The 27,940-nt window shown below is 62.3% G+C and overlaps 1 protein-coding gene across 10 annotated transcripts; it reads right to left on the bottom strand.

The window, feature by feature from the left end:
• GRID2IP (Grid2 interacting protein) lies at positions 1 to 27,824 on the bottom strand. Of its 10 annotated transcripts, none has more exons than XM_080672297.1 (21): positions 27,748 to 27,824; positions 20,345 to 20,593; positions 20,056 to 20,141; positions 18,628 to 18,697; positions 18,059 to 18,153; positions 17,634 to 17,817; positions 13,831 to 13,985; positions 12,773 to 12,919; positions 12,464 to 12,561; positions 11,720 to 11,837; positions 10,396 to 10,751; positions 9,389 to 9,808; positions 8,838 to 8,925; positions 8,060 to 8,137; positions 7,410 to 7,606; positions 6,737 to 6,892; positions 6,533 to 6,619; positions 4,649 to 4,778; positions 4,445 to 4,563; positions 3,300 to 3,464; positions 1 to 3,075 (listed from the first exon to the last, which is right to left on the bottom strand). In XM_080672297.1, the coding sequence occupies exons 1-21, from the start codon at positions 27,759 to 27,761 to the stop codon at positions 3,004 to 3,006; spliced, it is 3,084 nt and encodes a 1,027-aa protein (XP_080528423.1). In that variant the 5' UTR covers positions 27,762 to 27,824; the 3' UTR covers positions 1 to 3,003. The 10 variants fall into 10 exon arrangements, with proteins under 10 accessions (XP_080528423.1, XP_080528419.1, XP_080528421.1 ...); XM_080672293.1 differs by lacking the exon at positions 27,748 to 27,824 and adding an exon at positions 23,129 to 23,305 and having other exon boundaries at positions 12,464 to 12,564; positions 12,773 to 12,922; XM_080672295.1 differs by lacking the exon at positions 27,748 to 27,824 and adding an exon at positions 23,129 to 23,305 and having other exon boundaries at positions 12,464 to 12,564.
• Between the last annotated feature and the right edge of the window lie 116 nt (positions 27,825 to 27,940).

Genomic DNA, 27,940 nt, shown 5'->3' with positions numbered 1-27,940 from the left:
GCAAATGCATTTATGGAGGGAGAGAATTCGCTGAGAACATGAAAAGGCCGAGTATCTACAATCACCTGCTGACGGGTGTGTTAGTCAACACTCTTTGTGTTGCAAGAGACAGGACCCATTCCAACCAGCCTAAGCCAAACCATTAAAGTAAAATTTAAGCATTTACAAAATGAAGAGGGGCGGGGGGCGGTTACAAATTGTCTTGGAAACGGACAAGTCCAGATCCTGCTTCAGGCGTGGTTGGATCCAGGGACAAGGCGATGTATGGAATGATCTCTCTTCTGCTCTCCAGCACTGCCTTTCCACCCAGGCAGGTGCACTGCAGGGGGAGGTCCTGAAAGCTCCCCCCAGCCTTCCACCCTCTCTGCGCCCAGCAACCCACCCCAAAGAAAGGAAGCATCCTTTTCCAAACAGATCTAACTTCACCTTGAATTGACCCTGAGCCACCCGGCCAGAGTTACTCACGAGAGCCTCCTTATCCAATCGGCTCCAGGGTGTGGCAGTAGGGGAGGAATCATTTCCCAAAGGAAAACCAGGGCGATCCCCCCAGCAGAAGGGACACTGGTTTCCAGGCAGGCACGGGCCCGCCGCCCCCGGGACTGAGTGTGTGGGGAGAGGAGACAGGGCACTCGGGGTGACTAAGTGGGAGCGAGAAGCATGCCCCCTGGAGGACACAGGACAGAGGGGTAACGAGAGCCGTGCTGGGTCCAGGCGGGACCAGGGGCACAGAGGAGTTTAAGGAGGCTGGCGTCTGAACCAAGTGCCCAGCCAAGGGGGCATGTGGTGCATCGATTGCCAAAACGGCCCTGATTCTTACCCACCTGGGACGCCCTCAAGGTGCCTTCCTGGCGCCTCTCACCACGCATGGAGTGCATCTCCCTTTCCCCAGACCCCGGGCTGGCTTTGTCACTTGCTTTGACCAGACTGCGGTAGAAGGGATGGGATGCCAGTCCTGAGTGTAGGCCACGAGGGGGCTTCTGGGCCTTCGCTTTTCGCGTGGACCCCTGCCTCCACCCTGTGACCCATCCTGGCCATCTGCCTGGAGGACGAGAGGCCACAGGAAAGCATCCCAGCTGTCCCAGGAAGGCCCCAGGCGTGGGAGAGCCCCGTGGGGCTGCCGAGAGGACCACGGGTGACTGTACACACACACACACACACACACACACACACACACACACACACACACGAGAGCACACGGGCCCAGCGCAGAGCAGTGAGTGGCTGCTGCTTTAAGCAGCTGAGGTTTTTATTTCATTTTCTCTTTGTTGATCCTCACCTGAGGATATTTTCCCAGGGGTTTTTAGAGAGACTGGAAGGGAAGGGGAGAGCCAAAGAGAGAGAAACATGGATGTGAGAGAGAGAGAGAGACACATGGATGGGTTGCCTCCTGCACATGCCCAGACCAGGGCCGGGGAGGGACCGGGATGGGACCCAGGACCCTCAGTCCGTAGGCCGACGCTCTACCCCTTGGGCCATCCGGCCAGGGCAGCGGCTGAGCTTCGGGACAGCTTGCTCCGTGGCCTGTGTGGCCAATAGGTAACCGATGGAAGGCGGTGAAGCTGTGCTCCCTGGCACGGGGCTGCATCTGCCACATGTTTCTAACGCGCAGGGAAATGCGGGGTCACCCCGTGCATGGCCTGGGGGCGTCTCTAATCTCTGAGATCTCCTGGGGTCTGCACTGGCCTCCTGCCACGCTTGGAATGCATGCCGCTGGCCACCTCTGGCTCCCTGGAATTATGCCTTTGGGTTTAGAGATTCCTATGTGGTGGCTACGAGAGCGAAACCGAAACAAAAAACAAAAACCAAAAACCCATGGCCTCAAAGAGGGGCTGCGGGAGCCTGGCAGGAGCGGGAAGGGTCAGAAATCACCAGGACGGACGGTCCCAATCTCTGCGGGAGCAACACAGGCCCTTCGACCTCCGGGGGCGGGAAAGACTCCGAGGGCCGGGCCAGAGCCCGGATCAGAAGTCCCTGGGAGATGGCTGAGGAGAGAGGCGACAGGGAGCTGCCAGCTGGAGCCTGGGAAGACGCCAACGCGCCCTCCAGCCCGCGCACCCCGGTAGCTCCAGACACCAGGACAGCCCCGGGACCCCGGGAAGTCCGAGACTGTGTCCCTCCCCCCAAGCCTGCTTTCCGCACGGGACCTGTTGCAGGGATCGTCACAGCTCCCCTCCCGTCGGCCACCACGTCCTGTCCAGGCGCCACCCGGACGGCTCCGTCTCTGCGGCCCTGCCCGGACACCCCGACGCTGCAGAGTGGCCACTGCTTCGCCACTGAGGGACGTGCGCCCCCCATGAAGCCTCAGTGCTGCCGCCCGCCCGACACAGAGGGTCTTCCTCGCCCAACGTTCGTTGCGTCTCCCCTGCTCTCCCCCCGCCCCCGACCCCTGGGCACCAGCCCAGTGCAGTTTCCTCCAGCTCCCAAGCCCGAGGCCTGGCTGGGAGGGGGGCCTCAGGCTCACAGCGCCCCGGGGGGGGGGGTGTGGCGTGCTCAAGGGCCTCCGCCTCCCTCTCCAGGGTTCGGGTCCAGGAGGTCTGTGTCCCCCGATGATGACCCCCAAGGTCCGATGGAGGAGCAGACGGCAGAGGCCGCCCAGGGCCCCGGCCACTCACAATTCACCTGCAGGTCGCAGTCCCCACCCCGGAGTCCCCTCCGTCCTGAGGGTTCGGGCAGGAGCCCTTGCTGGCTTGCCTGGGGGCCAGGTGGAGGGAGGTGCAGGGGGCCAGCGGAACCTGGGGCACAGCCAGACCAGGGAGTGATGGGGGCCCTCCTGGGGGTCACCTTCCCTGCGAGTACACGGTGGCCCCTGCACCCCAGCGCTCAGGGCTGGGGCTCGGCGGGGAGATGGGGTCCAGCAGAACCCCGGACCTTCGCAGTGAGGTCAGCGCTGAGGTAGCTGGAGACGTGGGCTCCGGGGGCACAGCAGCCCGAGGTCCCAGGCAGGAGGCGCTCCAGGGGTGGGCGAGGCGCAGCTTCTGGCTGAAGGGGGCGCGGTCGCCGCTGTCACCAGGCCAGGGGCGAAGCCATGCCCGAACTGCGCCCCCCCTCCCCGGCCTGCAGGTCGCCGAGGGCCCGCTGCGGGGGAGGGGCAGGTGGGAGGGTTTGTCAGTGGTTCCGGGAGCCCCCAGCCCTTCACCCAACACCTGCCTTGCCAATTCCAGCACCCGAGCAAAGCAGAGACCTACACCCCTCCCTGGGGGGGGGGGTCACTCACTGGGGTGCTTTCCCAACACAGAAGACCCCCTCTGTGGACCGCTGGCCCTGCCCCTCCCGAGGGCCTGACGCCTCCCGCGGCTCACCTCGAACTTGCTCATGAACTCCGCGAAGATGCCGAAGAAGGCCTCCGACGTGGTGGCTCTGGAGTCCTCCCCGAAGAAGGCCAGCGCCTTGCCCAGCTCCTCCACCGCCTCTCGCTGCAGCCCGTCCAGCGCCCGCAGCACCGGCTGCGCCGTCTCCAGGAAGGACTGGGGGCCTCTGCTCAGGAAACTGCCCGCCTGTGGGCGCCCCCAGACACAGCCCAGCTGCCCCTCCCAGCTGCCCCGGACCCAGTGCTCAGCTGGGAGCCGCGCCCTGTCCGGCACTGCAGTCCTGTGCCCCTGAACTAGTCCTGTGCCCCTGAACTAGTCCTGTGCCCCTGAACTAGTCCTGTGCCCCTGAACTAGTCCTGTGCCCCTGAACTAGTCCTGAACCCCGCCACGCGCTGTCCTGCCGGGGCCTTTCCCTCGCTCCTCTCTGCAGCAGCTCTCCTCCCCCCCTACCCCGGCCCCGGCTCTGCTCAGATGCCACCACCCTCTCTCCAGCCATTCACGGGAGTGGCCCCCTGCCCCTCTCCAGGCCTGACCCTCTCTCTTTTTTTCTTTTTTTTTAAATATATTTTATTGGTTTTTTACAGAGAGGAAGGGAGAGGGATAGAGAGTTAGAAACATCAATGAGAGAGAAACATCGATCAGCTGCCTCCTGCACACCCCCTACTGGGGATGTGCCCGCAACCAAGGTACATGCCCTTGACCGGAATCGAATCTGGGACCCTTCAGTCCACAGGCCGATGCTCTATCCACTGAGCCAAACCAGTTAGGGCTCTCTTTTTCTATGGCATTTGTCACTCGCTGTGCCCAGTGGGAATGTCCCTCTCTCCCGACTGCCTTGCCAGGGCCTGACAAGCCTCTCTCTGTGTCTCCTCACCTAGGTCAGGGCTCTCCTGGGGACCAGGACCTGGGACAAGGCCGCGGCCTCAGCGCAGTCAAAAGAGCGCCTTCCAGGGGCGCACAGCCTTGGCCCAAGGGCTTGGTTCTGAACAGCCCAGGGTGGACCCTCTTCCAGCAGCCGGGACACGGCAGCCTCTGCCCAGAACCTCTGTGGGGAGACAGTGGTCACCGGAGCCGGAGCCAGCTCCCCCAACCGCCCTGGGCCCCCTGGGCCCTTGGGCCCGGCGCTCGGAGGATACCGTCATGACGGAGGCAAACTTGTCCTCGCTGGCGGGGGCCGAGCTCTGGCAGGCAGCCTGGATCTCGCGGATGGTGCCGTGCAGGTCATCCAGGTCCCCGGTCAGAGCCCGCTGGTTCACTGCAGGGAAGGGCAGGGCCTCGTGGGGCCGCACGTACACCCGCCCACAGTGCCTGCCTCCCACCCACCCACCCGCCCAGCCTACCTTTGGCCGCCAGGGGCACCGTGGGCAGGTCCTGCGCGAAGCCCAGGAGCTCCGGGAAGTGCTGGCTCAGCGATTTGGCAAGGATGTGCAGGAAGGTGAGCTTCCCGTCCACTGTCTTGGTGGAGTTCAGCTGCAAGTGACCCCCAACACACATCCTCCTCAGGCCCCCATCAGACTGCTGACCACACGGGACCAGCGTTCCCAGCCCTGCTTCTCTCAGACCCGCCTCGGTCCCTGCCCTCAGCCGACTCCAACACTCAGAACCCGGCCGCTGTGTTCCTTCTCCGGGGTCTCACCTGCTGGGACGCCACGGGCCCCCTGGGAGTCCGCAGGTCCCTGCCCAGCTCTCTGAGGCCCCGGGAACTAGGCCCGCAGCCCCCAGGGAGAGGCGGGCCCTAGGTTTCTCCGTCCTTGAGCGTTTGCCCGTGTCAGCAGACAGAGCCCACGCTTCCCTGACTCCACGGGGTAGGGAGCACCACTCCCACGTCTTCCCTCTTGTGGTTTTCTGGAAGCGTCTGTGGCCCCCCTGAGCCTCAGACATCCTAAACCAGCCTTGGGCAAACTACGGATCCGGCCCGTTCGGCTGTTCCATCCGGCCCGCGGAGCTGAAAGAGCGGAGGGTTCTCTTGCTCTCCCCTCCGCTCCTTCAGCAGCAGCAGTGTTAACATGGCAGCGTCGGGAAACACAGCCGCAGCTCCTTCTTCTGAGTGGGTGGATTTATATCCGGATTTATATCCCCCATTCAGTAGAAGGAACAACCTCTCCATCTTCCAGAGGCTCCTTGTAATGCCCGCGGACGCGTCCCCCAACATCACCCTGGGAATGCGCAGACACGTTATCGTGGTGATGTAGGGAGACACGCCCCTGGAGAGCACAGGATCAGAGCATTAGCTAAAAAGGAGACCAACAACACTGTTCCCACTGAAGTTGATGTTTTAAAGACCAAAAACCTTTCAACCCAGTCTACATTGCCATCTACATCTACGTCCCGGGCATAATTTGCAAGCTGCACTAAAGAAAATGTTTAATTTACTGTTTATACATTTTGTTCTTTTCTATCTGTTTTAGTTTTAAATTATTTTATTATATTTAAGTTTAATTTGAAAGGCTTTTGTACCTTTCCTTTGTTAGGCAATTTTATTTTGCCTTTGCCATCTTCAATATAAGGTATGTTATTGTGCTATGATTCCTCCATTTTTTGAAGTTTCAAATTATAATAATTAGTGTTTACATTCTTCTTGTTAAAATGTTTGAAATGAATAAAACTATTGAAATAAAAAAAAAAGACCGTACCCTTTTATGTAATGATGTTTACTTTGAATTTATATTAGTTCACACAAACACTCCATCCACGCTTTTGTTCCGGCCCTCCGGTCCAGTTTAAGAACCCGTTGTGGCCCTCGAGTCAAAAAGTTTGCCCACCCCTGTCCTAGACCATTTATACCTGCAAGTGGAGTTTTCTTCCTCTTGTTAAACGACCAAAGGCTCCCTGGGGAGAAGTCCCAGGAACCCTGGGGGGAAGGCTGGGTATGCAGCCGTCCTGTTTCTGATCCTAGATCTTGGGGTGGGGGTGGCTGGACTGACAGTGTGGGTGCTGTTGGGGGTACAGAACCTGCCAGGTGGGCGCTCCCCTTCCACTTGGAGTCTTCCCTCCCTGCCCTCCCCCCGCCCCACTCCATTGTTCCAGAGGCTTGGTGTGGAGGAGGAGTCGTGTTCCCCCCCCACCCCACCCCCAAAAAAAACCTTTGCTGCAGTCACATCCTGGCCCCTAGGCAGCCAGCTCCTCCTCCTGGGGAAGGGCCCCCAGGTGGTGATGTTCCCTCCTCTGCTCTGCCGCACTCCCCCCCCCCCGCCCCCCCAAACCTCAGTGGCAGAGCTCCTCACCTCCGTGAGGAAGTTGATTTTGAAGCCCGTGGTCTTGTTGGTCCGGGGCTGTCCATCGTTGAGATAGTTGCCCATGGCCAACACGAACTGTGGAAAGGAAGGTGGGCGGGCCGGTACGCCCCCACCCCTCACCCCCTGGTCCATCGTGGGAGCCCCAGGGGGCAGAGGGGCAGGCCGGGGCCCAGGGAGGGGATGCGGGCTGACCTCCAGGATCTTGGCGAGCTTCCGGCTGTTTTTGAGCTCCAGGGAGGCCTGGCGCAGGCACTCCAGGCTGGCCCGGATCTCCTCCGTCTTCTCCTGCAGGGTGGCCTGGAAGTGGAGGCTGCGCAGGCGGGTTTTGTATTCCGGCACCGACAGCATCTGCCGGGAAGGCCGGGCCCGGAGTCATCCATCCGCCAGCACCGCCAGGACACCCACCGCCCCGTCGCAGCCCGGGGTCCCGGCTGCTGCCGGGCCAGCTGTTCCCTTAGGAAACCAAGCAGGGCCCCTAAGGGACCAGCATCCCATCTGGCTGGATCCCCAGTGGGACCTGGCTCAGAAAGGTGTGAAGTGCTGGTTGCCCGCGACCTATGAACCAGGAGGTCACGGTTGGATTCCCAGTCAGGGCACATGCCCGGGTTGCGGGCTCGATCCCCGCTTCGTGCAGGAGGCCGCCGATCAATGATTCTCTCTCCTCATGGATGTTTCTATCTTTCTCTCTCCCTTCCTCTCAATAAAGATATATATTTTTTTTAGAAAAGAAAGGTGTAAATTGGTACTCAGAGGTGTGAGCGCGGGGGTGAATATGGAGCAGGACCGGCGGGGGCCCCCGGACGGAGTGATGGCCCGCTGGGCAGCAGCCCGCCCCCGCACCCCCCCCCCCCGTCCGCCCCCGCACCTGCAGGACAAACTGGTCGGGCTCGCTGAGACGGCCGGGCGCCTCGCGGAAGGCCTGGTAGCGCAGCTCCTCGTCGGCGTCGGGCGCGAAGAGCAGCAGCTGCGCCAGGTGCGCGGGCTCCAGCCGCCCTGGCTCCATGCTCATGAGCACCTGGCGCAGCTCGGCCGGGCTCAGCTTCAGGTGCGCCAGCAGGATGGCTGCGGGCGGCGCTCAGGTGAGCCTGGGGCGGGGCCTGGAGCTCCGCCTGGGCTGCTAGGTGGGGCCTGGGGGGCGGGGGGTGGGGACCAGGGCGGGGCAGGAGCCGGGAGAGGTGGAGAGGCCCCCTTGGTGACGGATTAAAGGGCAAGGCGGGGTTCTCCAGGAGAGAGATCTAGAATTGAGCGGGACCTGGCGATGGGGCCAAGGAACCTCGGAAGGGGCCTGGAAGCGGGACCAGAACCCCGGCCAACAAGAGGGCGGGGCCTATGGGGTGGACCCAGGGCCGTACCTACCCAGGTGGAGGTGGGACCTGGGAGGGGGCCTCTGCCCCGCTGGATGGCAGGTGTATAGTGTGTGTGTGGGGGGGCGGGTTGTTAACAGCCTAATTTCTGTTTTCCGTCAGGGCGGCGGCCTCCTGCCCCCCACAGCCCCAGGGACTCCCTGCCCCTCACAGGTGTTGTAGGCCTTCTTGTGGGACAGGATCTCCACCACCTCCTTCTTCCTGAAGGGCTCGGGCCTGGGCACTGGCTCTGGAAGGGAAATGATGGTTGAGTGAGGGAGGCCAGGCTGAGGCTGCTGTGAGAGGGCCCAGCAGGGTGTGGCCACCCCCAACAGCCCAGATGCCCCCTTTCCGTGGTCTAGACTGAATCAGCTCTGGGTGTCCACAGGCCCCACTCCTGGACTCTCGGGCCCAGCCTAACACTCAGCAAGCATGGCGTGTCCCTCCTGTCCTCTCTCCCCGGCTGGTGGACTGAGCTGCCCGGGTGAGGGGCACCAGCCCCCTCTGGACCTTGCAGATGCCTCCCGATGGACACGGCCTTTCTCTTCCATCCGGGGACCACTTCCCACACAGTGTCCCTGGCTGCCTGCAGCCCCGCCCAACAACTACAGGGAGGGACACAGAGAGGGCAGGGGGAGGGGCATTGTGGATGCCTCCTGTCAGCCTGTCTGGCTGTGCCTGAGGTCACCCAGCAGTGTCCTGGGGTTGGTTTTGAAGTGAGGATGCGGGGTGTCTGGCACGTAGCCACTATGCAATAAATGCCAGCTGCCAGTCTCCGTTCTGAGGCGGGGAAACTGAGCCCTGAGGCCTGAACTCAGGGACACAGTAAGTGAATGGACGTCCGTGCAGCCCTGGGGGGCTCTGAGCCCTGGGCTGTCCCAGAAGGCAGTGGGCGGGTTGCCACAGCTACCCCTGGGATGGGGGTCCCCCAGGGCCCTCAGGCCACTCACTAGCCGGCTTCTGGGTGCCAAAGTGGAGCTCCAGGTCGAGGTATTTCACCATGTCACTCAGCTTATCATAGTCAGAGTCCTCCCCCAACTGCAAGGGAGGGCCGGCCCACAGTGAGGAGGAGCCTGGCAGCTGGGCTGCCACACACACCCCCCCCCCCCCCCGCCCAGGGAGAGCCCCCCTCGGGCGCTGGGATAAACCCAGGGCGGCCTGCAGAGAAGCCAAACCACCCGGGCTCTCAGGTGGGGAGCTGCTCCTCTCACACACTCGCCAGGACCCCCCCGCAGAGGCCAGCACTGGGTGGGGCGGGGCAGCAGGGGCTGCAAAGGGGCTGGAGCCACCAAGGGGTCTTTGAGGTGGCCCAGGGGTCTGGCCCAGCTTTGAGGTGTCCTTTGCAGGGAGTGAGCTGCCCTGTGCTCCTGACGCCGGGGAAACGGAACCAGGGAAATGCCGGGGACTAGACGTGGGACAGGGCCTTGTCCTCAATGCTGCTGTCCAGGCCCCCCCGCCCCCCCCCCCCCCCGGCAGGGCACCGGGGCCTCAGGCCGCCTACCTGACCCCAGATGGTGCCCTCCGAGTTCTCCACCTGCTCCCACCGAAGGCGCTTGACGCTCATGTGGCTGGTCTCGCTGCGGCGGTGGCCCAGGCCCCGGGACAGCATGGGGGGTGCACAGGGCACGGGTGGGGGCAGGGGTGGCGGGGGCGGTGGAGGGACCGGGTGGCTGAGTTGGGTGAGGGGCTTGGCTAGAGTCTGAGTGGGACCCCGGGGACCGTCCGGGGTGCGGGAGCTGGGCTTGGGGTCGTGGAAGGGCAGGGGCGGCGGCGGCGGGGGGCTGAGCGGGGGCGGGGGGATGTGGTCGGACATGGAGGAGTAGGTGAGGGAGCTGCCCTCCTCGCTGCTGCTGACACACTCGCTGGCGCTGCTCCGCTCGTTGGTGACAAAGCTGCCCTGGTCGTCCTCATGGAAGCTCATCTGATGGGGACAGAGCAGGTGAGGGAGGGCCGGGCTGGGCCGGGGACAGCGGAGCAAGGGGCAAGGGGCGGGGGGGGGGCAGCCTGGGCAGGGGATGGGACAGCCCAGGGACAAGGGTGGGATAGGCTGGTGGGCAGCCTGAGGCGGCGGAGGGATGGCCTGACAGTGTGTGGGGACAAGGAGTAGGTGACCGAGACCAGGCGTATGTGTGGCCTGGGGTATGTACTGAGAGTCACACTTGAGTCAAAGGGGGGGACGGCCCTAGGCGGTTTGGCTCAGTGGTCCCGGGTTCAATTCCAGTCAGGGCACACGCCGGGGTGCGGGCTCGATCCCCAGGAGGGGGCGGGCAGGAGGCCGCGGGTCAATGATCCTCTCATCACTGATGTTCTCTCTCTCTCTCCCTCCCTCTCGGAAATGAATTAAAATGTGTTTTTGTTAAAGGGGGGCCAGCTCAAGCCAGGGAGTGGGTGGCTTGGGCCAGGACCCAGGGCAGCAGCCTCTTGCAGGCCTCAGGGCCACTGCTCCCCTTGGGGACACCCCGTTCACACCGCCCTCGGGCCCCCCCCTCCCCCCGCCTCCACGCTCACCTCCTCATAGTCATTCTCGGGGCTCAGGAAATCGTCCACCATGGTGACCCGCGGGCCCAGCTGCTCACTCAGGGCGTCTAGGAAGCGGTCGGTGTCCCGGCTCCGCGCGGGCCGCGAGAAGGCGAAGAGCTTCCGGCGGCTGGGCTGGCGGCCCAGGTCCGGGCTGGGGGGGCTGTCCGAGTGGACGGGCCCGGGGCCTGGCTGCGGGGAGGGCGCCCTGCTGCTGTCCAGGCTGGCGTACGGGTGGGACTCGGAGCTGCTGGGGGAGGCCGGGCCCTCGGAGCACAGCGGGTAGTAGCAGGGGGAGGGCCGGAGTCGCTCGCTGGGCCAAGAGACACCGGACAGGGTCCTGGGCCCTGGGGTGGGGGAGGGCGTGTGAGGACCCCGCTTCCTTCAGTCAGTGCCTGGGGTCCAGGCGCAGGCTGAAGGGGAGGGCCCAGGGCAGCTTGGCTGTGTGACCCTGGCACCTTCCTTGCCCTCTCTGGACACGGCACAGGAAAACCGCGGGCCCCCGCTCCCCATGCTCTGCCCTGGGGGTGACCAAAGGTTCGAGGTGGGGCGCTGCCTAGGACGGGTCAGACCCAGCGCATCCTGGGAGCGACACCAGGGTACCGCCTGGGCCCCGCTGCACACAGCTCCGAGGGTCAAGGAGCCTTCTTCAGGCCCCGGACCCAGGGTCATGGGCACCTCCCACACCCGCAGGCCCTTGGCTCCCTGGAGCATCGCCAGGGGTCCTGGCTTGTGAACTTCAGCGGAGTCATCGTGTGTGTGTGTGTGTGTGTGTGTGTGTGTGTGTGTGTGTTTGTGTGTGTGTTTGTGTATGTGTGTGTTTGTGTGTGTGTTTGTGTGTGTGTGTTTGTGTGTGTATGTGTGTGTTTGTGTGTGTTTGTGTATGTGTGTGTTTGTGTGTGTGTGTGTTTGTGTGTGTGTGTTTGTTTGTGTGTGTGTTTGTGTGTGTGTGTTTGTGTATGTGTGTTTGTGTGTGTGTGTGTCTGTGTGTGTGTGTGTATGTGTGTGTCCTAAGAGCAACCACCTCTCCAGCCGTGCCGTTCAGCCACGTGCTGGCCGGGGGCTCTTGTGGGGGCGGCCCTCTGCTTTTCTAGATCCACAGCCGGGGTGAGGCTCAGAGGGGACAGGGAGGGACAAAGACAACCCTGACCTTGGTGGCCCCTCGCCATGGAGGCTGCTGCGGCCCCCAGAACTCCAGCCCGTGGCCACGGAGCAAAGAGGTTGCTCCAGGGTTGGGCCTGGAGGCCGGCCAGCACCCAGCCAGCGGGTGGACAGAGCCGGTGCTGCCCTCGGGAGCGGGCAGCTGAGCACCTACCCGCTGTGCCTGCCGGGCTGGGCGCGGGGGGCGAGGCCCGGGACCTGGACGTGGACCCCCTCCTGCCTGTGAAGCTGCTGTTCAGTCTGGACTCCAGCTCCGCGTACACAGCCGACATCTGCGGACAAAGGAGGCGGGGGAGTCCAGCGCCCTCCCTCCTCCACGTGACCCTAATGTGGCCTCACAGGCCAGGCGTGGGTGGTCTGAGAAGCAGGGATCTGCCCGGCCAGTGTGGCTCAGTGGTTGAGCGTCGACCTAGGAACCGGGAGGTCATGGTTCAATTCCCGGTCAGGGCACATGCCCGGGTTGAGGGCTCAATCCGCGTGCAGGAGGCAGCCAATCAATGATTCTCTCTCATCATTGACATTTCTAACTCGTTCTCCCTCTCCTTTCCTCTCTGCAATCAACAAAAATCTATTTTAAAAAAAGAAAGAGCCCTGGCTGGCTTGGCTCAGTGGATAGAGTGTCGGCCTGCAGACGGAAGGGTCCCAGGTTCGATTCCGGTCAAGGGCACATGCCCAGGTTGGGGGCTCGATCCCCAGTAGGGGGCATGCAGGAGGCAGCCGATCCATGATTCTCTCTCATCATTGATGTTTCTCTCTCTCTCCCTCTCCCTTCCTCTCTGAAATCAATAAAAAATATATTTTAAAACAAACAAATAAATAATAAAAAGTGAAAAAAAAAAAGAAGCAGGGATCTGCCCCAGCCCCCCACCGACACACCAGGAGGGCACAGAGGTCTCACCATCTTGGGGTTGGGGGTCTCGGGGAGGGATGTGCCATCGCCTGCCTGGCGCTCGCCCGGGATCAGAGGAAGAGGCACCTCAGTGCAGTCACTGGGACCTGCTGGGAGTCGGGGGGCGGGGGGCGCAGAGTCAGGCACCAGGCAGACCCGGGGGGCCCAGGAGAAAGAACCCGCTGGCCCTGCAGCCCAGGAGGGCCGCAGCTCAGCCTGGTTCCCGGGGTTTCTCCCTTTGCAGGTGGGGAAACAGCCCTGGGCGCGCCCTCGAACCCTCTCCTGCTGGTTGGTCTGGCCCGGGGCCTAGGGGCCTACCGCAGGCGAGGCCGGCCTCCAGGCCCTGGGACCGCAGGCTGCGGCGGCACATGGAGGAGGCCCGCAGGGAGCTCCGCGGCTGGGGCTCGGGCACCGGCTCCGGCTCCGGCTCCAGCTCCGGCTCCAGGTCCAGCTCCGGCTCCGTCTCTGCTGTGGGGCACGAAGGGGAGATGGGCCCTTGCCCCTCAGCCAGACGAGGAGCAGCCAGACACAGGGAGGGGGAAGGCAGCGGCGTGCCAATCGGTGCCCGGTCCTGCCTGGCTCTAGGCCAGCTGCCGAGGGGAAGCCCGGGGTGAGAGAGCGGTGCCAGGACAGGAGCAGGGGTGGCGCCAGTCTGAGAACGGAGGCGGGGAGGTGGCCACAGGGCCTTTTCTCATGACACAAGCCTAGGGCCCCATCATCAGGGTCTCACCTCCTAGCACTGCCGCCTTAGGGACTGATGGGGTGGAAAGGAAGGTTCCAGGCCGAGGCAGATGTGCGAGACACCTGCACCCCGTTTCTTGCTAAAACCCAGGCCCCTCCCCCTGCTCACTGTGGGTCCCTGGGGCTAGGGCTGGTGGGCACGTGAGGGCCATAACGTGGACCTGCAGGCATGGCCCAGCAGGGGCAGAGCGGCTAGCTAGAACAAAGGCCCAGGGTTTGGATCCCGTGGCCAAAACGATGTCGGGCATGGTTTCGTGGGCTCACGGGCACTGGCGTCTGTGCCCAGCCAGGTGTGACCCAGCTCACGCCCACAACCCGAGTGTGCCAACAGCGGCCACATGAGCGTCTCAATCTGTGACACACTTCCTGAGGTGCCACGCAGCCGCCGAGACCCAGGTGGTGAGCTGGGGGGTCTAAGGTTGCATTTGCTCCTTAAAGCTGGGAAGGCACATCCGTGGGGCCAAGCGTGGAGCCAGCTGGGTGTGTTGGGTATCAGCATGGCATGTGGGCACATCTGTGTGTGAGGGGCCCAGGTCCTCTGGAATGCCTAGCAGGTGAGAACAGGTGTCTGGGTGGGGGAGGGGCTGCTCACCTGGTGGGGCAGCGGGGCGGGACTGGGGGGGAGGGCGGCTCACCGGTCATGGCAGTGTAGCCCAGGAAACAGGCGATTTTCTCCTGGCAGAGCTTCTGCTCCTCGTAAGTCAGCAGCTGGTAGACAAACTGCCAGAGCACCTGCTTGGCAGGCGTGTCGAGCACAGGGTAGACGTCGACGATGAGGGTGTCGATGTTCCTGGGGGAGGTGCAGGAGCAAGGGGTTCACTGCTCAGGGCCTCACCTTAGGGAATGGGGTGGGACGGGTAAGGGGGCCACTTCCGGGCCACAGAGCTCAGGTTCATGCCCTGTCCCCCTTCCCACCGCCACGACAGAGAGAGCTGGGCGGGATGGCAGGTTCTGGGGACAGAATGCCCAGGTTCAAATCCTGCCTCCACCACTTACCAGCCAAGGGACCTTCCTCAAGTTACCTAACTCTCTGTGCCTCAGTTCCCTCATCTGGGAAATGGGGATAAAAACAACATCTGTTGCACAGAGCTGTTGTGGAGATTGGAATGCATGGAGTGTATTGGGAAAGCTGAGCCACTGTGCCAGGGATCAGCACATGATGGCCCGTGGGCCAAAATCTATTTTTGTGAAGGAAGTTTTGTTGGAACAAGATTGTCTGTGGCTGTTTTCAAGCTACAACAGTGGCGTCGAATAGTTTCGATGGAGACTGTATGGCCTAAAATATTTACTTTCCAGCCCCCTCACAGAAATAGTGTGCTGACCTCTGCATTATGTGGAAAAAATAAAACTGTATTCTCACACAGTACCTTGCATAAAGATGAAGTCTAGGTGGATAAAAAAACGAAGCGTGAAGATGAAATTATAAACTTAGTAGAAGAGGATGCAGGAAAACATCTTTTGAGCTAGAGGCAAGGAAGGACTTCGTAAAATGTCAATACTAACAGAAGTGACAAATGGGAGGTGATAGTTACAATATGCAAAAAGCAACAAGGAATCAGTACCTAACATATTCAGGGAACCCTGCAAACCCACAAGAACAAAAAGCCCAATGAAACAAAAATGGACAAAGGGTCTGAACAGGTAACTTGTAGGAAAGAAAATGAAAAAAGTTGACGGAGGCTATCAAAGGATGTTTAAAATAATTAGTAATTAAAAACTCTTGCCAGGCTGGTGTGGCTCAGTGGTTGAGTGTTGACCTATGAACCAGGAGGTCATAGTTTGATTCCCAGGCAGGGCACATGCTCAGGTTGGGGGCTGGATCCCCTGTGTGGGGCGTGCAGGAGGCAGCAGATCCATGATTCTCACTCATCATTGATGTTTCTCTCTCTCTCTCCCTCTCCGAAATCAATTTAAAAAAAGTATTTTTAAATAAAAACCAAATAAGATGTGACTTTATGGCCAACAAGACTAGCAGAAATAGAAAACTGGCTAGTTCCGCACGTTGGCAAGGACCCGGGGATGGGGGAGCCCTTCTGCATCGCTGCGTGAGCGAAAGCAGAGCTCCGGGAAGCAGTGTGGCACAGCCTTGTCAGACTAAGTAAACGAATGCCTTCACATCCAGCAATTTTCTCTCAGATAACAAATGTCAAATGAATTGTACACAGCTCCCCGGGGAAACGAGCACAGCAGCGTTCAGCACAGTGTCACTGCGACGGGACCGCGGGAGGCGACCCAGTGTCCGTCGCAGGCAAGGTAAACAGATGAGACAGTGGCTGTGACCCCAGGGAATTTGGCTGCAGCTGGAAACAGCGTGTTCGATGTACACACAGCAACGTGGACAGATCCAGAGACAGGGCACTTGGTGGGGAAAAGGCCAGCACAGAAGGCAGTACAGAGCACAACGATGATATGAAATAAAAACACACCGCACAGGACAGCAATGCCCACTGTTCAAGAGCATCTTCAGCCCAGCCGGGTGTGGCTCAGCGGTTGAGTGTTGACCCAGGAACCAAGAGGTCACTGGTTCGATTCCTGGTCAGGGCATATGCCCAGGTTGCGGGCTCGATCCCCAGTGGGGGGGCATGCAGGAGGCAGCCGATCAATGATTCTCTCCCATCATTGGTGTTTCTATCTCTCTCTCCATCTCCCTTCCTCTCTGAAATCAATAAAAAAAAATATTTTTTTTTTTTAAAAAAGAACATCTTCAGACGAGGCTGTGTCCATTAAACTCATCAGACTTGGCCGGGCGGGGCGGGGGTGAGGGGGTGGGGCCAAAAGGAAATGAAAGCTGGAAGCACCCAAAAGTCCATCAACGGATGGGAGGGTCAACAAAATGTGTCCTATCCACGCAATGGGGTATTATCAGCCATAAGAAAGAAACGAAGTAGATGTTATAGCTTGGGTGAACGTTGACAACACTCTAAGGGAGAGACATAGACACTAAAGTCCACATATTGTACCATTCTGTTCATGTGAAATGAACAGGGAAATTATAGAGACAGCCCAGCTGGTGTGGCTCAGTGGTTGCGTGTCGATCTATGAACCAGGTCACAGTTTGATTCCGGGACAGGGCACATGCCCAGGTTGCTGGCTTGATCGCCAGTGTGGGCATGCAAGAGGCAACCTATCAATGGTTTTCTCTCATCATTAATGTTTCTTTCTCTCTCTCCCTCTCCCTTCCTCTCTGAAATCAATAAAAATATATTTTAAAAGAGAAATTATAGAGACAGAAAGTGCATTCATGGTTGTGCACAGTGGGCAGGAGCAGAGAAGGCGGGCGTCCGTGAAATTGTGCAGGGTTCCTTTCGAGGTGATGAAAATGTTCTAAAATTGAGTGTGTTTAATGTGAATATACTAAAAACCCAGTGCGTTGAAGTCACACTCAGATGGAGGAATTGCATGGCATGTGAAATACGTCTCAGTACAACTCTTTAAACAAAAAGAGTGTGGGAGACTATCCATTGTCTAGGAAAGTGTAAACAAGGAACCCAGAAGGCTGATGGACCTTGAGCTCTGGCAAGGGCCAAAGCTATGCACCGACTGTGGCTCAAGCTTGACAATGGTGGCTCAAGCAATTTCCTGACCTAATAGTCTCAAATCTTTACTAATATTTACTGACCTTTAAGATAGTCTGTCTGCTACCGGAAATGCCTGCCTGCCTAAGGGCAATATGTGCATCTGAAATTGAATAAAAGGCTGGCAGGGCCTGGGCACCAGTGAAGCCCTCCCACTAGCGTTGGGCTCTCTGCCCTGGCTGCGTTTCCAAATTCATATTTCTTGTTTTCATCTCTGCAGGAGCAGCTCCAGGGCACAGAAGGGCTGGCACCCGTGCCACCCCCCCACCCGGGGCAGGGCTCCCCCTACAGGGCAAGACTTTCAACTCTGTGCCTGGCGTGGGGCTGAGAACTCATTTGCGTGCAGCCCTTTTCCAGGTCCTGAACCCAAGCCACACAGGATGTGACTGTCACAGCATTCACAAAGAGAAAAAGGATGAACAAGTGAGGAGCTTTGCACGGACCGTGACGGGGGAGCGTGATAACGCAGCCTGCTGCCCCTGAAGTGCAAAAAAGAAAAATACCCAACCAACCCCCAAACGCAGGCCCCCGGGCGTTGGGCATCTTGGGGCCTTGCTGACCCTGGAAGCACCATCCCTGTGAGGGTCCCACCATCAACGCTGCAGGTGACCACTGTCTCCTTCACTTCACAGACCAGGCTGTCACTTGCCTAGCTCTCGGGGCCAGGAGGTTTCAGAGTCAGCATTTGCTCTGGGGCAGCCCAACTGCCCCCTCCTTGGGACACCTGGTTCCACGTGCTGCTTTCTTTGAGCCTCCCCAGGAGAAGGGAGCAAGAAGGCTCAGCAGGTGGACCCCGATGGTGAGTCTGGGCAGGATTGGGGGCCCACCCCGGGCAGGTCTCCACCCTGCTCCAGCCTGGCCACCTGTGTTGGAAGAAGCTCTCGAGGGCCCGGCAGACCCCGTATCGCTCGGGAGGCGTGAGCAGGCGCTCCAGCTGCTGGCTGAAGGTCCTCCCCTGCACGCGGATGCTGGCCGGCAGGATGTCCGCCACCCACTGCAGGGAGGTGAGCGCCGCCGATGGGCTGGGGGAATCCAAAGAATCGGAGTCTGCAGGGTCACAGGCAGGAGAGGCCCAGGTGACCCGGTGTCCCCAGGCCCAGGGACCTCCTGACTGGGTGTGGCTGTGGGCACCATGCATTGGGAGGCGCAGCTGGGGATGGAGGGAGAGCCGGGCAGGGTCCCTGAGACGGTCCCACTGGGTTCCACAGCACCAAGGAGGGGATGCTTTCAGGTTTGGGGGATAAGCAGAGGGGGCCCCCTCAGGGTCTCTGTGGAGTGGGGGTCTCACCGCTGGGGAACGGGACGAGCCCCTCCTCTACCACCAGGGTGGGCATCGCGCCACTGCCCTGCAGCATGGACACCACCTTGTCGTGGGAGCAGTTCCTGCCAAGCAGAGATGGCCCGGGAGGGCCTGGCCAGGTGAGCCCCATCCACAGCCGCCCCCCGGACACCCCCCCACGCTGCCCCGGTCCTGCCTGCAGAGGCCACACAGCAAGTCCCCAGCAGGGCCACAGCCAGAGCCAGGGCACAGCCTCTCCTGCCAGTTCATCTCTGCAGGAGCAGCTCCAGGGCACAGAAGGGCTGGCACTTGGGCCCCCCTCCCGGCAGGGCTCCCCCTACAGGGCAAGACTTTCAACGCTGTGCCCCTCGTGGGGCTGGGTGTTTTCTGGTTGGTAGGATGAACTGATGTCCTGGTGAGGGCGGGAGAATAGATTCAGGAGTTCCCCTAGGATGAGGGACAGACCCTGGGGACCCACTGGGCAGAGGAGATCAGGACCAGGGCTGGGGGTCCCGAGAGGCAGCCGTTTTGGGGGACAGTTCTCCGCCAAAGCTCTGGTGTCCCCAGCAGCCTCTGACCTCATGTCCAGTCCGTTGAGGAAGAGGATCCGGTCACCCGACCTGAGGGCAGCATTGTCAGCGGGGCTACCTGGAGGCAAGAAGAGAGGACCCGCTGGTCAACGGGGTGGGGCGGGCCGTGCCTGCCTCCCAGGTGAGAACTGACCAGCGGTGCCCGCATTAGACCAGCTCAGGCCCTGCGCCTCTGCTCCGCTGCTTGAGCCGGGAGTGAGTCTAGGCAGGCGGGGGCGCTGGGGCGGCCGGTCAGCCCTGAGCTGTTGGCGATGAGCTGAAACAAAGATCTGCGCCCCCAGAGGACCCCACTCCAGACAATTCTCTGTCCTCCTCTGAAGGTCCCCAGTACGGTTCCTCCCTGCCGTGGTCACCGGAGGAGGTGTGCCCCCTGGCGGTCGGGATGGCAGAGCAGCACACCTGGGTTTAACTGGCCGGAAGCCAGGCGTCTCTGCCCACTCGTGGGAGAGGCAGGGAGGTGGGTGGGGGTGGCAGAGTTGGAAGAGACACATCCAAAGAGGAGAGATGACTCGTTTCCAGAGGACACTCCCTAGAGAGCAGCTTCGGGCCTTGTCCCAACAACAGTATGTCAACGACAGTGGTACCCAGATCCGAGGAGACCGGGCCACGTCAGCCGCCAGGATTCGATCTGAGCATCCAGTGGCTGGCACTGTGGTGCGAAGGCCCTGAGACGCTCTCCCAGGAGCCAGAGATGCCCATCGCCCAGATCGGCGCGCCCGCACATGTGAGAGGCAGGAGGGTGGGAAGGACCCAGACTCAGCCGGGCACCAATGGGGACGCATCGCCAAGAGCACCACACTCAGTTGCTGGGAGGGGACCCAGCCCTGGGGGTGGGTGCAGGGAGGGAGAGTTCAAACCCACACTGGATGGGCTGCCTCAGCCAGGCATGGGTTTCTTTCCCCCCCCACCCCCCCACCCCCCACCCCCCCGCCTCCCTTCCACTGGAGGATGAGAAGGAGGAATTCCTGGTCTGCCTTCTTCAAGATGCTGCCATTCCAGGAGCAAGAAGGCAGGCTGGGCGGGAGGAGGAGGGGTGACCGGCAGAGGCTGTGGGTCTGGCTGCCTGGCAATGCCCTTTCACGGTGAAGGTGGCCCCTGCACAGGGAGTATGGTTTGGGGCCCAGCCTGGGCAGACACCAGGCCACCATCTCAGCTCTACCTCTGGCTGCCTGGCCCAGGGAGTGCCCAGCCCTCCAGGTGGGCATAGGAAGGTCTGGGGGGAGAGCTTGTTTCACTTGGCTCAGGGGTGACCCTGAACATGCTCAGCAGATGGATGATTTGGCTGCTGCCCTGGGGCGCTCGCTTGGAGGACACAGGCTACATGAGGTGGGTACGGGGCGGGCGGGAGTCGGGGGTGCTGAGCGGCGGCCCAATGGGGCCCTTCGCCCCATCCTGGACACCCCGCCCACCCCTCACCAGGCAGGACGGACTCGATCCAGACAGGCCCGTGGCCGCGCAGCGTGAAGCCGAAGCTCTTGTTGCCCTTGTAGACTCGGACCGTCCTGGGGAGAAAGAGGAGGAGGTGGGGCGGGGGTGGGGTGGGCAGCGTGCCCGGCCCTGGGATGCCGACGTCGGTTCACCTTAACCTCCCCCACACGGTCACCCACCCCCGCCTCGCCTCCCTCACCCCCCTCCGCCCAGGTCTCCATCCTGAGCCGGTCCACCCACCAGGCGGTGTCCGCCTCCCGTGCCCCGGCCCGGATACCTGCGCGCGCGCCCCGAGCCGGCGCGGCCGGCCAGCAGCGAGGCGGCCTTGCGCGGAGGCGGCTCGTCCGGGCGGCGCGGGGCGGCGCTGGCGCGCGTGGACACCAGGAGGCGCTCGGGCCGCTCCTCGCTGCGGCTCCGGCGCAGCCTCTGCGCGCTCTGCGCCCGCCGCGCGCGGCACAGCTTGCCCAGCAGACCCTGCGACACCACCTCGTCGAAGCGCGCCCGGTGCTTCTTGGGGATGAAGATCCTGCCGGGAAGCCAGCCGGGTCGGGGCGCGCCCCAGACTGCGCCTCGATCGCTTCGAACCCCAGCCCACAGTTGCCGTCCGGCAGGCGCCACCCCGGCTCTCGCGCGGAGGGCTCAGCAGCCGGCGCCCCCTTGAGTCCGAACTGGCGCTCCCGGCCACTCGTCCGCTCGCTCCGGCTGGGACCATCCCCGTTATTACTCTGGCCTCCGAGGACCTCAGCTCCCCAAAGCCTGGTCCCATCCTCTTCCTGCCTCTGTTTTCTCCGCTCTGGCCTCTCCCCTCCTCCCTCAATCCTGCCCTTGCACCTGCCGGGCCCAGCCCAGCCAGGGATCCCCAAACCCCTTCTCCCAGCCTGACTCCAGGCACCTTCGCTGGAGAAAACGGAAGATGCCACCCGGCCTGGTCAGACAGCCCCGCCCCCCCCCCACCCCCCGCGCCCCGCCATCACCACCACCGCACTCCCAGCCCCCAGCCTGCTCCTCTGGCCGGCGGCTCCACGGCCCCGAGCTGAGGGACCGCCGCCTCCAGGCCTCCTCTCCCCTCCCCTCCCCGCTGCCCTGCCGGGCACTCTGCTCCCTTAGCGAAGCCAGGCTGGCCCTTCCACGCCAACACTGGCTTCCTTGAACCTCCCTGCTCCCTGGGCCACTCTCTGGAAGTGCGGAGAAGCAGGGGGAGGCGCTCAGGGTCCCTTGTGGGGGGCCCACACCCCGCCTGGTTCCTTGCTGACCAGGGGTCTCTCAGTGACCTGGACGCTCTCTGAGGGCTGGGACCGTAGCGCAGCTTTGAGCCGGGGGACCAGCCACCCCGGCACGTGGGAGGGGCTCAGCGACTCGGTACACAGGGCGCGGGCGCCACGGGTGGTCCAACCAAACCCCTGAGTGCTGGGGCAGTTGCCATCCAGGCGGAATCCTGGGTCCGTAGCAGAGGATTCGGAGGGTCCGTAACTTTCCAGGTTAACACAGCGGGGACGGCGCCCGGCCTCCGGGCCTCAGCGCTGTGGCAGGGCCCCTGAAGTTCTGGTTACCACGGCCTCCGTGGCGCATCCCACAGTTCCCTCCCCCGCTCTTTGCGCCAGGGGCCAGGACCAGGGCCAAGGTGGGGGGCGGGGGAGAAAGGAGAGGGGATCGGTGGCCTTGCAGCCAGCTGAAATACAACCCCTCTGGGGTCACCCAGGGGCCCCCACTCAGTTCCCTAACCCTCTGTGGGTAGGATTAACCAGGCCGGGCAGGCGGGCAGAGTAGCTGCCTGCTGGGAGGGAGGAGGTGTGAGCCCTCAGGGAGGAGGTTCATCAGGACCTGGCCCCCCCTCCTCCTCCTCTCCCCCTCCCCCCTCCTCTCCTCCTCCCCCCCTCCCCCTCCTCACCGTGAGCTCTGCTCCTCGATGCCCCAGGAGGCCAGGAGGCCAGAATGAACGCCCTACCCCAGTCTGCCGGGAGCAGCCCTGCCTGGCCTGCTCAGCTTTGCCAAGCACAGCAATCCCCCAGGCCCCCCAGTCGAGAGCCTCGGCCTCAACCCCCAGATGGTCACCCAAGGTCTCTGGAGCTGGACAACCCGCCCCCCCCCCGCCTGGCCTGCGAACTCCCCACCCCCTCCTGCACCCACCACAGGCCTCCTGCTCAGACACAGGAGAGATGAGGAGCCTGGCGCTGCCCGCCTCGCACTTCGGGCTCCGGTCCCAGGCGCCAGAAGGCAGCGGCCTTGGGTCCCACCTGGGCAGGGGCCAGGCCACCATCCCAGCTCTACCTCCAGCAGCAGCCAGAGAGGACCCGCCTGCCCCCAGGTGGGCACCAGGGTGAACCACCAGTGCGGGGGGGGGGGGGGGCTGGGTGGCCCTTTCCCTGAACCGTGTCCTTGGGGCTTGGCCTGGTGAGGCAGATGCCCTTCCTGGCCGAGTGCGCCCTTTGTGCGGCTCAGGGGGGCCCGGCACCCCAGCCCTGGGTCTGCTTTACATCAGCTCTCCCACCACAGCCATGCGCCGTGGGGTCTCCTGGGCCTCTGAGGCCCCTCACTGTGGCCCTGACCCTGACAGCCCAGCGCTGGCTGCCCAGGCCTCTCAGGTCCCTGCGTGCCAGAGGCTCCAGGGCTCTCCCGGGGCCACAGGATGCGCTGCCCTCAGGGTCAGTGTGTGCCCTCTGCCGGGGAGTCAGGTCTAAACCCACTTCCAGGTTCCTCCGGGGGCCCCGAGGGTCCTCTCTCCCCACGTTCCCTGACCCGGCTCTGTGTCCGGTTCCCTGGCCCGGCCCAGGCGAGGAAGGAAAGACGGCTCCTCGGCCCCAGCTCTTAGCTCCCGACCCCTAGGGCCGAGGGCGGGTCCCAGGCGCCCACCGGAACTCGCCTCCTTGTACCCCTCCGGTTTAAGTCCACCCTCCCAGCCCCGCGCCCCAGACAGGCATCGCGGGCTCCCACAAGGGCAGGTGACCCTCCGTGCCCAGCTCCACCCCCTCCCCGGCTGGCCCGAGGGGGGTCCGCGGCGCCCTGGGCGCACGGCTCCAGGGGCGCACGGTTCCCGGGGACGGGGGCGCGGCGAGGAAACTACCGAAAGTGCCGGGAGAAGCCCTGGTCCTTCCCCATCTGGAGCTGGCGATGGCGGCACAGCAGGAGCGGACGCAGAGGATAGCCGAGCCCCGGGCAGAGCGAGGGCGCCGCGACTCCTCGCTCCTCTGCCGGCCCCGCGCACAGGGCCCAGCGCACGCGGCCCCTCCCGAGGCAGCCGGCCCTTGGCCTGGCGCCCGCCCCCTCCCAGGTAGCCCCGCCCCTCCGCGCCCCGCCCCTGGGGGGACCCTTCCGCTAGCTCCCCGGGATCTGGGGCGACTGGAGGCTGTCCGGCTGTCTCCTCCAGGCTTCCTCCATCACTCTCTCCCGAGCGCCTCGTCTCCGCAGAGCCCGGCTGCCCCGCATAGTGGCGAGTCCCCAACACCCGCTGCAGTGAGAATGAACCCCACAGTCCCAGGAAGTCCCCACTGTCTCCTGCAGAGCCCGGGAAGGCTTCCCGGAGCGGGTGGCCACTGCGCTGGGCCTCCGGGGCTCTGCAGGAGTTGAGGCCAGAAAGAGGAAGCCCTCACGACCTATCCAGGGGCCAGCTCATCGGGAGGGGCTGGGGAGGGAGGCTTGAGCGCCACTGGGAGCGGCTGGGACTGCACTCTGAGACCGGGGAGCCATGGGAGGGTCCAAGGATTTAAGGGGAGGTGGAGGGACCCCGGAAGTTTGGGCACTCCGGGGAGGGGGTGCTGGGAGGGGAGAAGGGGAGGAATGGAACAAGTGTCTATCAGGGGTGGGCAAACTTTTTGACTCGAGGGCCACAATGGGTTCTTAAACTGGACCGGAGAGTCGGAACAAAAGCATGGATGGAGTGTTTGTGTGAACTAATATAAATTCAAAGTAAAGGAGCAGAGGGGAGAGCAAGAGAACCGGATAGAACAGCCGGATCCGGCCCGCTGGCCGTAGTTTGCCCACGGCTGGTAGATTCTGAAAACAGAGGCAGGAGGGGAGTTAGGTCTGGGAGTGAATGGAAGGGAGCAGGGGCTGCCAGGCTGGGCCTCACAGAGGTGGGTACGTCCCACTGGGAGAGGAGGAGAGGGGAGGGGAGAGGGGACAGGAAAGGGGGTCTGGGCTGTCCCTCTGGCCCTGGGCCCGCGCCTCCCTGGGAGTCCCAGCAGGGGTGGATCCCAGGGACCCCACTGCATTGTCCTTTCTCACTGATCTGCATCCTGACTGCCGCCAGCAAGGGCTGATGGATGATGCCGGGAAGCAGCCAAGGGCACCCTTAGGCGCCATGAGCACAAGGCCCTCTGGAACAGGAGGCGGTCACCACCCAGGCTGGACCTGCAGAGGCAGCAACCCGAGGATGCTGCGTCTGTCTCAGTCACGGGGCGGGCGGGGGGGACCCTCCATGGTCCTGCCTGCAGACCCCACAGTCAGTCAGTCTCTGGTGCTCTCTGCAGGCCCTGCTGCCCAGCCCTCCTCAGCCCCCCATTCCCATTCCCGTCCCCAGCCAGGCTGCCCGCTGCGGGACCTCTCAGGGCAGCATTTCTCAGAAGCCAGAGCTGTGTCCTCCCAAGCCTTGTCCCCCATCCTGCCTGGAGAGAACGGTCTGAGAACCCTCGCAGCTCCCTGGCGCCCAAAGGGCCACAGTTGCCCCACCAAGACGGAGCCAGTTCTGGCTGATCCCGAACCAGGCCTGCCCGGAGGCCAGGGTGCTGTCTGCCTTGCTGTGGGCGGAGGAGATGCCAGCACAAAGCAAATGCTCCTGCTCAGATCCAGACACAGCTGGCCGCGCACCACCTGGGGCCAGCGAAGGAGCCAGCAGCTGGCACATCTGGTCAGATGACTCTGAGCAGCAGGGGATGGCCAGGCGTCAGGCCACAGCTGGCCTCCCTGCGGGCCTACCCCGGGGGAGTGTGCCCCCACAGACATCACTCTAGGTCAGCCGTTCTCATCGGGACCATTCTGTCCCCCAGGGGGCATTTGGGACTGTCTGGGGACAGTTTTGATTGTCACAAAACGACAACTAGGAGGGGACTATGCTACTGGCACTTGTGGGTGGGGGGCAGGGATGCCGCTACACATCCTACAACGTACGGGGCAGCCACCCACAATGGAGAATTATTGGGCCCCCGATGTCAGTCCCGCCATGGCTGAGAAACCACTCTGGGGAGAAAGAGACAGTCCCCAGGGGAAACCACACCAATTGACACATATGAATGGCCGCCACTGCCAGCCACACAGCATCAGAAATCTAATAACTGCACTGCGGGGCCCCTGACCCTTGTCCCAGCAGGAGAGGGCGAAGGAGGTAAGATTCCCTCACACCCCACCCTCAGGTTCTCAACTCACCTCTTTCTGTTTGGGTGGTCGACACACAAGGCAATATACCAGCGATTGTCAGCCTTTTCCGTCGCATGGCACACAAACCAATGACTAATGTGCCGATCTGACAGAAAATGAGGCGTAATTTGATCCATTCACACCAGATGGCCACTGTGTTGGCCGTTGTCATTTTTTTGTTTGTTTTTTTTATTTAACAATTTAAGGGAAAAGAGGTCAGTGCCCCTGACTGAACAGTCAGATGTTGTATGTTTTAAAAATTCTTGCAGCTTACGGATTGAAAATCGCTGCCATATACCGACGACGACATATCATATAATTGTACACCTGAAACTTACATAGTTTTCTTAACCAATATCACCCCAATAACCTAAATAACCTCTTTTCTGCTTGTAGGTGGCAGAGTTCATTTATGCTGTTTTCTACCAAGAACCCTGCTGGGGGACACACGTGGGTATTCCCAACCCCCTTTCACAGGTAAACGGCAGAGGTCAAGGTCGAGCAGCCAGCCAATGGATTTGGGTTCGAGCTAGGTCTGTAGGGATTCTACATTCCAGCTCCCTCCACCACCTCCGTTGCTCCTCCGCCCTCACCCCCATGCCTGCCCCTCCCTCTCCTTCCATATTTCCTGGAACACTAGAAGACACCCCCCACACACACCCCCATAGGACTTGGCATTCCTGTTCCCTCCTAACCACGTCACACTTTCCAAACTGCCTGGTCTGTCCTAATTAGAAAGCCATTTCACCGCCTCATCACGCTGGGTCCCTTTGGGGACAGACCCAAATTAGGCTGCGGCCTCGGAATTAGCTGCTGCGCTAAAGGAAGATGAGCCCTTTGCTGGCGCTGCTGCCACGGCCCTGAATCCCCCAGACCGTGCTGGCCGGGGACTGTGGGATGGTGCGCATGTGCACCATCTATGTGGTCGCCACCAGCCACGTGTGGCTATCGAGCACTTGAACTGTGGCTAGCACTCCCTAGTGAGACCGGGAGGCTGAATTTAAACCTTTAAATGGCACGCATGCAATTTCATTTTCTAAAGAACAACACGTGGCCAGTGGCTGCTGAACTGCACGGCCCAGCCTCCCGGTCTCCCTGCTGCTTCTCCTTTCTCCCTAAGTCCCTGTTGTAGCCACTGGGACCACCTCTTGGTCTGAGTGGGTTCCAGCCTCTGTTGAGCTCTGACATGTCACACGCACACACACACACCCTCACTGCTACCCTTGGCTGCCCAACCTCTCATTTAAACCTGGTCTCTCACGCATGGGGGAGGGGAGGTCCCCAGGGCCACACTGTAGCTCGTAATGGCCTTTTACCCCATGTAGGATGGGTCACAGCCGGGCACTGTTGGGTACTCAGTGTTGGTACCCGTAGGCCTGGGGGACGCTGCCCTTCCTTGGGTGCTCAGGAGTCCACCCCTGTGGCTAGATGCCTGGCCCTGAGGAACACCCCTCGGCGACTGTCTTCCCACCTCCACAGGGCACACTGCCAGACCCCACCAGTCACTGTCTGAGCCGCAGACTAGCACCTGCTGCCTCCTCCTGGGGGTCTGCCCTGATTGCCCCTGAAGATTCAGCCCTGGGCTGTCTCCGCTGGCACTCAGCCCTCGGAATCACAGATCAATGTGTCTCAGACTCCTTCACACCCCCCTGCTCCCTTGGGAATGCGCTGCACGGATCACTGTATCCCAGGCCACCAGGGAGGTGGGGGTGGGGATGGCTGAAGCCACGCTGTCAGGGTAGCCCAGCTGGGCCCCGCCCCCTCCTCCACAGCCTCCCCAATTTTCCTGTCCGCACTTCACTCGCGCTGACAACAGAGGCTGCTGTTTCATCCCCCCAGCAGCGCCCCGGGGATGCTGCGGGGACGGGCTTCCCCAGGCGTCCCGGTTCCGCTCCCCAGGCTCTCAGCTGCGTGCTCTCCAGGGGGCGCCTCCGCACCCTGGCTTTCCCGGGCCCGCCGCCGGTCGCTCGGAGGCTGCTGCGGAGGGAAAGGCAGCAGGCGCGGGGACGGTCCCGGAGGCAGACAGGCTGGCCGGGCAGAGGCGGCGGGGACAGACGCCAGGGCAGCACCGAAGGGAGACCAGGGGTCCGAGAGGCCTCCGGGGAGTCTGGCTGCTCGCAGGCTGGAGACGCGCTCCAGCTTCCCAGGGGACAGCCCGAGCGCCCTCGCCCTTGGCCCAGCCCGGTGGAGAGGGGCGGGGCGGGGGCTGCCATCCATCACCGCCCGGGGAGCCCTCAGCGCCAGCACAACGTCTCCACGGCAAATGCGGCTCCAGAAATAACTTTTCTTTCCTCTCCGGATCTCCCAGCAAGGGGCGGGCCCCTAACTCACCCCAGGCAGCTCATGGTGGCCTCGCTCGCTGGCCTGCGCTCCGCTGCGGAGCCAGAGGCTGCGCCCGCCGGGGCGGGGACGGGGGTGGCCAACGCAGTCGCTGACATTGGCCAGGCCCAGAGGGAGGGGCAGGCTTCGGGGTGACTGGCAGCGAGGGGAGAGGGCGGGCTGAGCCCAGGAAGGGGGAGGGGTG

Source organism: Plecotus auritus (assembly GCF_963455305.1).
Source record: "Plecotus auritus genome assembly, chromosome: 6".
In the NCBI taxonomy this organism is placed as follows: Eukaryota; Metazoa; Chordata; class Mammalia; order Chiroptera; family Vespertilionidae; genus Plecotus; species Plecotus auritus.
This window is presented reverse-complemented; position numbering and strand designations above follow the sequence as displayed.

Coding starts and splice junctions, on each gene's coding strand:
- GRID2IP (XM_080672288.1), bottom strand. CDS start 23,163: ATGGGGAAGGACCAGGGCTTCTCCCGGCACTTTCG. Junction 20,594..23,128: donor GGCTTCTCCCGGCACTTTCG/GTAGTTTCCTCG, acceptor GCTTCCCGGCAG/GATCTTCATCCCCAAGAAGC. Junction 13,986..17,633: donor GAGAGCTTCTTCCAACACAG/GTGGCCAGGCTG, acceptor CACCTCCCCCAG/GAACATCGACACCCTCATCG.